At 43.4% G+C, this 10,634-nt stretch overlaps 1 protein-coding gene across 1 annotated transcript; it reads right to left on the bottom strand.

Annotated features, from left to right (window-relative positions):
• Positions 1–2,276: 2,276 nt before the first annotated feature.
• si:ch211-106h11.1 (volume-regulated anion channel subunit LRRC8D) lies at positions 2,277–8,949 on the bottom strand. The gene is made up of 5 exons (XM_027162199.2): positions 8,557–8,949; positions 6,677–7,570; positions 6,333–6,583; positions 4,436–4,813; positions 2,277–4,088 (listed from the first exon to the last, which is right to left on the bottom strand). Exons 2-5 carry the CDS (start codon positions 7,565–7,567, stop codon positions 2,975–2,977), a joined length of 2,634 nt encoding a protein of 877 aa, XP_027018000.2. The 5' UTR covers positions 7,568–7,570; positions 8,557–8,949; the 3' UTR covers positions 2,277–2,974.
• Between the last annotated feature and the right edge of the window lie 1,685 nt (positions 8,950–10,634).

The raw sequence follows: 10,634 nt of genomic DNA, 5'->3' as shown, positions 1-10,634 counted from the left end.
AACTGCGCGATGATTGGTTCATCGAGTCCGTTTATCATTAGCGATGAACGAAACCGCGTGTATAGTCTGTTGCCAGATTGTGTGAAACCCCCCTGTTTTTGTTGATGTCTCGAATTGTTGTTGTCTTTGTCTTTGAGTTTAACTGACCCGATACTCTCAGACACACCAGATCTCCAGCACACCTCAGTTCACAGTTACACAGAACATAATGAATGTCCAGGATCTTCTCCTGCAAACAGAACATACTCAATAACATATAAAGTAACACAAAGGTTTCGGTGTACGTGGAATCAGAGTCGAAGGATTGTTGATTCGTTATCTGAAACCGCACAACTCTGGATGTAGTTCATGCTTCAATCCAATCCTCAGGTTTACATGAGCATGCTTCTTCTAATACGCTGGTGTTTCTATAGTAACAGCACACACAGAGACCTGAACATGGAAGGAGTCTCCAGTGTAAAGCTGTGTTCACACAGTGAAAGGGGAAGGTCTTCAGGACAGAAGAGTTCTCTGTGGTTCTCAGTGACGTAACCACATGAACAGATCCACAGATGACTGGTAGAACAGCAGGTTTAAACTGTGTCAGATCCACTGACTTGATCTCTTCTTCTACTTCTTCTTCTTCTTCTTCTTCTCTTCATCTCCAAAGGATAATCTAGCTCCAACAGAGAGCAGAGTGTGAACACACAATGGGACAGAAAGTATCACATGACTTTTGTCCCGATTTATCAAGAGATGAACAACTGTTACTTAATTCTCTTTCATCATTTTTGGATATCAATCCTTGAGGAATCTCTGATACGCATTTTCCCCTCTGACTTTAATAAGACCCTTCTTTAAGTGATTTTCCCACTGTGTCTGTGTATTGTGTACATTACACATGAACAACTTTATCTCAGAGAAGCACTTTGCCATACACTACTTCGGACCTCCACTGAGATGAGGCCAACTCTATGAGGATCCTGAGGCATCTAGAGATGTTCCAGCTCCAGTTAGACTCTGCTATACTAAAGAGGAGATGCAACACCATGTGGTCTTTGAGGACAATAATCTCCTCAACCAGACACCAAATGGGAACCCATCCTCATATAGGTGACTCTGTGAGGATCCTGAAGCTTCTAGAGATGTTCCAGCTCCACTTGGACTCTGCTATACTATTGAGGAGATGTGAACTCCATGTGGTCTTTGAGGATCAATACACCATTTATCAGACTGTATATTTATAATCACACCCTCCAGTGTCCCCCACATGAGGATGAGGTTCCCCTTTAAGTCTGGTTCCTCTCAAGGTTCCTTCCTTTACCATCTAAGGGAGTTTTTCCTCCCCACAGTCACCTGAGTCACCTCAGACTTGCTCATTGGGTATAAATACAAAAACATTCATTATAAGAACCTTTTGTTTTATGTTTATGTTCTGCAAAGCTGCTTTGAGACGATATACAAATAAATTTGAATTGAATTGACCTACCCGATGATGGGCTTCTCAAGGTCTAAGCTGAACACATAAGAAGGACCATCAAAGCCTTTCCTGTTTGGCTTTGCCATCTTTTCCCCTCTCTCAAAGAAAATTTGGGAAATACCTAAAATGCTACGATGCCCAATAGGACTGCCTAGTGATGTCTGTGTGTCGTCTTTAACGCTGTGTGAAGTTTTCCCTTCTGTGTAAACTGCTGTGTTTGTAAATCACCAGTGAGATTAGAGAACCACACAAAAGTGTCCCTAATGAAGTGGACTACGAGTGCAGTGTGAACAACCAATGTAAAAAACACAGGTTAGTCAAGGTGAATGTTCAGCCAAACGCTATTCTTTTAATTGTAAGTTAATTGAGTTACAAATGTATTGATTTAAAGAAAAAATGCACATATTAATATATATACTGACAATTTAAAAACACTCTTAATATAAAATGCAGCTTTACTATAGAACCAAGACAGGTAACTGTGCACATATAACACATACATAAACAAACAGATACGATAAATACTGGATTCATAAGTAAGCGATTTAATATTTTGGAAATATTTAATATTTAGAATCTGTGCTATTGGGGCACGGTGGCTTAGTGGTTAGCACGTTCCCCTCACACCTCCAGGGTTGGGGGTTCGATTCCCGCCTCCGCCTTGTGTGTGTGGAGTTTGCGTGTTCTTCCCGTGCCTCGGGGGTTTCCTCTGCCTACACCGGTTTCCTCCCCCGGTCCAAAGACATGCATAGTAGGTTGATTGGCATCTCTGGAAAATTGTCCGTAGTGTGTGTGTGTGAGTGAATGTGAGTGTGTGTGTGCCCTGCGATGGGTTGGCACTCCGTCCAGGGTGTATCCTGCCTTGATGCCCGATGACGCCTGAGATAGGCACAGGCTCCCCGTGACCCGAGAAGTTCGGATAAGCGATAGAAAATGAACGAATCTTTGCTATAGGATATAATACGACTCAGTAGCCTTCAATTTGATACAGTATGTAACAGACATCAGAATCTTGGGTAGGCACGGCATTGGCATGTAAACGACGATGCTGTATAGAAAGACTAATTTTAAACATATTATTAAAGTCATTATTATTAAATCACAAACTATTAAATCACTTTGTCAGCATATTATCCAATATTATTCCAGCACGACTAACCGTGCTTTGCTAAAGTTACTTCATTTGGTAACATTTTATTCTGGTATTCATTATTTAGTTACCATGTAAAGGGTTATAATATGCAGTGTTATGTAAATATGTTTTTTTTACTGATTATAAAAATGATAAAAATAATAACGTGGTTAAATCACTTCCTAAACTGCTGAAGTAATTGTGATTAATAATCATTTTTTAATGTTGAGCTAAATATTCCCAGTTATCATTTCAGTCTGGTTCGATCCTGAACTCGGTTTACTTATGCATCATAAGACTGTGGCAATAATTCTGCGTTTTGCTTTCAGCAAGAGAAATTTGCCAAGCCAAAGGTTGCATGCATTGTTCGGATCTCTTCTTAACTATATGCTTGATTCTACAGAGGAAAGGAAGCTCCACTGGGTGGCGGAGAAGGCGGGGAAAATGTCCGAACAAGGGCGGGAATTTGCCTCGGAAGAAGCACAGGACGGCTGCTGCAAGAAGTCCCTGATGTGACCCGGCAAAGTGTGAAGCAGCCAGCTCTCCACTAGCAAACCACCTCCACGAAGCCCTGAGCAGCAACCGAGCTCAACTGGAAGTTCCTCAAGGCTGTTTCCTCGTATATCCAGCTTGGAAAGATGCCTCAAAGAGCCTAATCCCACGTTCAGGAATCCTAGGGAGTTGTTAGCCAAATTCAAAATACGCAACTCTTTACAGTTGGCAAAAAGAGTGTCTGGAAGTCTCTCAAGTCTGTTCCTGCTCAGGTCGAGTTCAACGAGGTGAGTGATTGCCCCTACTTCAGCAGGCAGCTCATCAAGCAGGTTCCCAGCCAGCAGAAGGTGCCGGAGTCGATGGATTGTGAAAAGAGCTGGTGGGAGACTCCGCAGCTCATTGTGTGCTAAGTCCAAGTGCTCCAAGGCCCGGAGAACTCCCACACTGGTAGGAACAGCCAGTATGCGATTGTGGGCCAACCGTAGGCAGGAAAGACGCCTCAGATGCTGCAGGCCTAGCAGTTCCTCCAATGTCCTCAGGCTGTTGTGCTGCAGGTCCAAACTGCGTAATCCTGTCAGAGCTAGCAAAGCAGAAGGTAATCTCTCGAGTTGGCATCCCTGCAGCACCAGTTCAGTCAATCCCACCAGACGTCGCAGACCCGTTAGCACCAACAACCTGGCACCTTCGTTGTGGATCTCTAAATGCAGCAAGCTGCCTGAAACCTCGCTCAGTTCTGATGGGATTCTCTGGAGCGTGCCACGTAATGTGAGGACCCGAAGGTGACGTAGATAGCGTAGACTGCCCAGTGCCCAGCCACGCCCAATCGTGCCCTCACTGGCCACTCGTCCACTCAGGTGGAGCTCCTGCAGGTTGCGCAATGAATACATCCAGCCAGGCACCTCTGCAGCTTGGGTGAAGGTGAGGTGCAGAGATTCTAGACGCTCCCGGAGGACCGTAAGAGCACCAGACTCCACTGTAGCTGAGCAGTGGTACAAATGAAGCTCCCTGTGGGAAGAAAGTGTTAGCTAAGTTTCTTGTGTTAAAACAAATACAATGAAAATGTAACTTTCCTGATCTAACGACTACATTAGATGCCCTGGAATCACACGGTATGACTTTCCCATGATCTGGGATCCTCCAACCAGACATTTTGTAACTAAATCTGCTTTCCTATTTGTCCCAAATATATGACCTGTATTTGTCATGGGGTTCCATTCCGGTGAAGCAGGACTACCCCAGACTACCAATTTCAAGAGAACCAGGGAGTGATTCTGGGGCAAACGGCTCATGGTCTGAAATGAAACTAAAGTCTAACCTGAAAACAACCTATGGATTACACTTCCATCCATCACCTTAAGGCAGTCATATTGGAGATCTGTGATGTTAGCTTAGCATCTCCAATTAACTCCAGCTTTAGCACTTCCAGCTGGCTCAGGGTGAAGAGAGCAGGAGGGAGGTGTGGAACAGCCACCAGCTGCAGCAGGGGGCGCCCTTTGTGATCAGAGGTTATCATCGAGCGCAGACGAGTGGCGTTCCAGCGACGATCCAAGTTCTCCTCCATCAGCCGAGTCTCGCTGACAGGAGACAGGAAAACCGAGAGACGCTGAGCCAGCAGGGGGTCGTACTGATCCGTCATGTGTAACAAGAAGGCCAGGTCATTACACAGGTCTGGAGCGTCCAACATGGAACCTATTTCGTGCAGTTGTTGGAATGAGTACTGTCTCAGAGACCTGGGTACAAGATGAAAATGGCAGAATTAGCTGTTCATTTGTCCAATGCCAAAAAATGCTACTGAGCTACGGAGCTAAAGGCAGTAACACAGGAACCTTTCCAGGAACCTAGTCATTGTTTAGGAAATCTCTAGCAGATCCTCCTTGCTGGTTGCTCACTAGCACCACTTCTAGTGACACTTGGTAAGGAACCAAAGGACATTTATTAGTCTGAATCTAATGGAAGAGGATCGAGTTTTGTTAAAAGACATACTACTGGCATCTACTCACTTTGTTAACAATGGTCTCCATGTTCGACAGAAAGCTTGGAAGGAAAGATAAACAGAGGAGTTAGTATCATGCAGCAGATCACCAGAACCAGATCACCAGAACCAGATCACCAGGACCAGTTTCCACTGATTAATCTTAGCTTCTGAATCAATTAAAAGTGTCTGATTTATATTAAGTTGTTATGTTTTGGGTAATCAGAGGAAAGTTAGCCATGCTCTCTCAGGGGAGGGGCATTCTCTCTCTCTCCTCTTTCAGTAACAAAGACACTAACCAATCAGGAGTGTTTACAGTATGAGCTTGTGTATGAATAAGAAGGTAGATAGCACTGCATTGTGACATACTGGCAGGTGACCAAATTAGGGAGAAAATGGGGAAAATGACAGAGATGATGGCAGCTGATCCTTCGTTTATAAAGATCGATAAAGGTAAGAAGATACTTGGCCATACAAGATACTACTACTCTGTCCTCCAGAATTATGGACAACATTCATAAAAACGAGCATGACCGTATGACTGTATAATTCATTCATTCATTTTCTACCGCTTATCTGAACTTCTCGGGTCACGGGGAGCCTGTGCCTATCTCAGGCGTCATCGGGCATCGAGGCAGGATACACCCTGGACGGAGTGCCAACCCATCACAGGGCACACACACACTCTCATTCACTCACACAATTTTCCAGAGATGCCAATCAACCTACCATGCATGTCTTTGGACCGGGGGAGGAAACCGGAGTACCCGGAGGAAACCCCCGAGGCATGGGGAGAACATACAAACTCCACACACACCGTGCCGCCCTGACTGTATAATAATTATAATAATTCCTTTGTTTTAGCAAACATAAATCTAAATAACACTACATACACTAATAAATATATGCTCAGAAGAAACAAAGATCCCTAAGGAACATAATCTTGTCCATAATATGTGAATATTATGAATATGCCCATCATTTTGAATCCATGTTAATTTTCATGAGGCTAATTCTGGAGGCTACTGTATATTTCTGAAACATTTCTTGCTACTTAGTTTTAAAACGGTGACCGAATGTCCTAATGCTTTTTTTCCAGAATATTCACGACAGGACCCATGTATGACATCATAGAAGGATACACGAGTCTGAGAGTAACAGTGCTGATCCAGGATCAGATTCCTGAATTTCATCCAAATAATGACCAATATATAGTGAAAAGGAAGCTGATCCCAGATCTGAACTCTTACTCCTGATAAACTCAGTTACATGCATACTTGTGGAAAATCCAGAAAAGGGTGTAAACACCCAGCAGGCCATAAAGGCCCATGAGACAGACGTAGGCTTTCATTAGCTTGCGCAGGACAGATGATAGCAGGTGGCTGCACTGGAAGGTCCTGTATCCTGTTAAAGCTTGGGAATGGGGCTGGCAGGTGTGGGTGAAAGAGATGGAGCCCAGCAGAGGTATGGTGTAGCTTACGATCACAATGAACTTCAGCACTTTGAAGACGGTCTGAGCTGTGTACACCTGACAGAAAGGGCAAAAGGGACCCAGGATAAGCAATACCCAACAAGCCTACAGTTATAAATATAGAACTGGTATTTTTAAACTTCTATTGACCTTGTAAATGATATTGGAGCTTTCACAGTGGGCCCTGAACCTGCGGACTCTCTCAAACAGAGCTCTGGCCTGTTCTCCATCACTCCGGTCCAGTGTTGGTCCTGTGCTAGATCTTTCTGGAAGAACAGTAGCTACCTTATGCAGGGAAGCAGGTTCTACCATTGACAGAGAGGATGATGTAGAGCAGTGAGACAAATTAGATGGACATGGGGAAGGCTGGGCGGAGGTATTGCCTGCCCTGGCTAAAAGGGGGCTGTCAGTCCCTGAGTCTAGGCTAGACTTTCGAGTAAAAAATTTAGGTATGTGAGGCACTTGGGTCCTTGTCACTTTGTCCTCTTCTGAAGGGTGACTGTGATGTGCTCTGTCTAGCTTGGCAGCATGGGAAAGTGCCCTGGAGGTCCAAGGAGACTCACAGCACTTGGCAAGGATGGTTAAAAAGTGCTCAATACGAGCTGAGGTGAGCGGAAAGTGGAACCAGAAAGAACCACTAGCCAAGAGTAGCAATGATTGCAGTAAGGTAACATAGGGCAGGAAGCGTGAGAACCACGGCAGAGCCTCGTGGTAGCATACAGCGCTCACATAGACGTACTGCTGGTAGTCAAGGTCAGTCCGAATGCCTTTAGCCAGACTCTTGGGTATAGGGACACTTGATGCAGTATGAGATGTGACAGGATCCGAGTGAATTCCGAAAGAATCGGTGGAGTTGCTTGAGGTGGAGCATACAGGGACACACACCACCCCGTCTTGTGACAGTAACAGAGTCCCAGCTAGGATTGACACCATGAGCATGAGGAGCACCAAATAGTCCATAAAGACCTCCCACCATGGCTTCAGCAGCTTATAGTGACCCTGTCTCTCAGTAACAGACCAGAGCTCTGACAGAGTGAACATCACCTTCACAGAGAGAGAGAGAGAGAGAGAGAGAGAGAGAGAGAGAGAGAGAGAGAGAGAGAGAGAGAGAGAGAGAGAGAAAAGAGAATAAACAACAGGTTTCATAAATAGTGATCATTAAAATCTAAAGGGTCACAGTGTACAGTATATATATATAAATGGAAAGTTTTTAATAAAAAGAGAGAAAATAACGACACACTGCTCAAACTCAACCTCAACCTACGGATCAAATATAGTTATCGCAGTAAGCCATGTTCTCCATGATGGCTTTCACACTCACTAGTTTGCTTTTCACCCAATAGGCTAGATTTCACTTTAGCTTTTGCTTCCTATGCTAAGATTCACTCGCAAGATTAGCGTTCATTTGAGAGGTTGAATTTCGCTCGTGGCGTCCGCTTTTACTTTTGAGGTTAACTTTCAAGTGTGAGGTTAACTTTCAGTCACTAGGGTAACTTTCAAGTGTGAGGTTAACTTTCACTTGTGAGGTTAACCTTCAGTCACTAGGGTAACTTTCACTTGTGAGGTTAACTTTCAGTCACTAGGGTAACTTTCAAGTGTGAGGTTAACTTTCACTTGTGAGGTTAACTTTCAGTCACTAGGGTAACTTTCACTTGTGAGGTTAACCTTATGAGGATGGATTTTACTCTTTTACTTACTGGGCTGCTTTGAAGTGAAGTTTTGATATAAATTATGGGGAACTAAGGAGTGAAAGCAGCCTTGTGATTGGTCAGAGTAATAAATGCACGTTAATCAAAATGAGCTCCACCCACTTACTTTATTTATTTATTTATTTATTTATTATTATTAAATAGTAGCAGGAGGAGGAAGAGGAGGAGGAGGATACTGTAGTCTAAACTTTGACATTTATATACACCTTAATGTTACAAATGCTATTCTAGTTCATCTATAACAATAAATTAAGATCATATATTTCTTCATATTTGTTTCTTAGATTCAAGTACACAAAAGAAAAAGATATATTTACTTACTCCTTAGAAAGTGAGACCCTTTGAGTTGTTCTGCCTGAGCAGCTTCAGGGCTTACAGAGAATCACAAAACGAATGAGCTCCAAATCACCAGCTCCTTCCTATCAAGGCGCACTTTGGGTTGCAGATGGAGTGTGTTGGAGCTGCAGCCCTGCTGTAGAGCACTGACATGTTTGGGACAGGGCCGTTAAACAGCCGGGTGCCGGTGCAGTCCGGTTTGCTCGGGTCAGCTCTAACGTGTAGAGTTTTTAATACGGAATCGTGCATGCTTGGGCGTCGTTATGGTTACGCGCACGCTCGCCCCCGACCCTCACGCGGGTTTGGGACGCAAGCCAATGAGAGATGGAGCACGTGCTTCTGGGATACTCTTTGAGGTTGCCATGGCAATGGTGGTAAAAGCAGTTTAACCAATGCTGTTATTGACCAGCAATTAATTTGTGGGGGAATTACTTTATTAATTAGATTGTTTATTAACTTATAACTATTTTTTCCCTTTTGGTGATGTTTTTAGAAACCCCCTCTAATATTACTTTGTCCTCACTGTATTATTATTATTATTATTATTATTATTATTATTATTATTATTATTATTATTATTGATAATAAATAATACGGAGAGAAAGTTTTAATGAAGCTGTGTACTACAGAGGACGTGACTGCGGATGTGTGCAATATTGTGTATGGCCAGCAGAGGGCAGTGTTAGATGCTCTGGAGAACACTTCCTCATGTTTTCTAGCACATAGCAGTACATAGAGGGCAGCTCATCACAAAAACATGGACGAGAGAGAGAGAGAGAGAGAGAGAGAGAGAGAGAGAGAGAGAGAGAGAGAGAGAGAGAGAGATGCAATAGAGGAAAAATATAAAGATGAGATGCACTAGATGTTTTTTTTTTCACAGGACAAGATCCACACGTCACAGAGTGCACGTCACTTTCAATAAAGAGGCGTGATGTCAAAACGTTAGCTTTAACAGTGTGACAGATGAAACGAAAGGTTAATAAAGTTGTTACAGAGGCACGTTCAGCTCACTTGTCTGCTCCACACGCACTGTCTCTAAATCACAATTAAACCACAGCAGCTCACAAACACACAAACTGTGCACAGTGCAATTCGACCTGACACCAGAAACCTGTGTGTGTTTGCAGGTGTGTGTGTGTGTGTATATGTGTGTTTGCATGCATGCAAGACTTTCTGTCCTTCACTGGACCTGTGGTTTCACACTTCATCATCTCTTCTACAATCTCACCCATTAGCTCAGAGCAGGGCAAGGCTGGGTGTGGTGAGTGTGACAGAAAGCCATCACACACAAACACACCCCTTATCTAAAAATATCATGTACACACAAACACACACACACACACACACACACACACACACACACACACACACACACACACACACACACACACACACACCACACACCACACACACACTTTTCAGCACTCTGAGGCCAGATTCCTGTATCTGTATATATGCAAGCGGAGGAGTGTAACACTCAGATTCATCTCCTGCTGTCTGCAAGCTCATAATAATGTGTGCATCTCAGTGTGTCTGCACAAACAAGCCTCACAGAAAAGATTTTCAAACTTCACACCAATCATACAATACACTTCTGCAACTTCACACATTTTTGCACGCTTTCTTATCAGACGTTAACTTTCCATATTTATTTGAGTTATAAAAATATTCTCATACAGAGTCTCAGCGGCCGGTTGCAAAAACACAAACACCTTTATATTGTCACAACGGAGCAGTGGAGACGGCTGAAGAAGCAGTTTAGTAAAACTCACAGACTTTTCCAAAACCTGAGTACAAAGTAAAAAAACTATTTATTTTGAGCAAATTAGCATCAATCCCCATCGTCCAGGTCGACATTTGTCCAGTCCAGTGCGTCCAGTCCACTGTTGTCATCTCATTTCATCTCATACAATTTTCTCAGCTCATCTCATATAACCATCTGAACTCATCTCAACTCCTCATCTCATATAATTATCACATCTCATCTCATCTCATATAACCATCTCAACTCCTCATCTCATACAATTCTCATCTCATCTCATCTCATCTCAACTCATCTCAAC

Source organism: Tachysurus fulvidraco, chromosome 7 (assembly GCF_022655615.1).
Source record: "Tachysurus fulvidraco isolate hzauxx_2018 chromosome 7, HZAU_PFXX_2.0, whole genome shotgun sequence".
In the NCBI taxonomy this organism is placed as follows: Eukaryota; Metazoa; Chordata; class Actinopteri; order Siluriformes; family Bagridae; genus Tachysurus; species Tachysurus fulvidraco.
This window is presented reverse-complemented; position numbering and strand designations above follow the sequence as displayed.

Coding starts and splice junctions, on each gene's coding strand:
- si:ch211-106h11.1 (XM_027162199.2), bottom strand. CDS start 7,567: ATGTTCACTCTGTCAGAGCTCTGGTCTGTTACTGAGAGACAGGGTCAC. Junction 6,584..6,676: donor GCTCCAATATCATTTACAAG/GTCAATAGAAGT, acceptor CCTTTCTGTCAG/GTGTACACAGCTCAGACCGT. Junction 4,089..4,435: donor TCCAATATGACTGCCTTAAG/GTGATGGATGGA, acceptor TTCTTCCCACAG/GGAGCTTCATTTGTACCACT.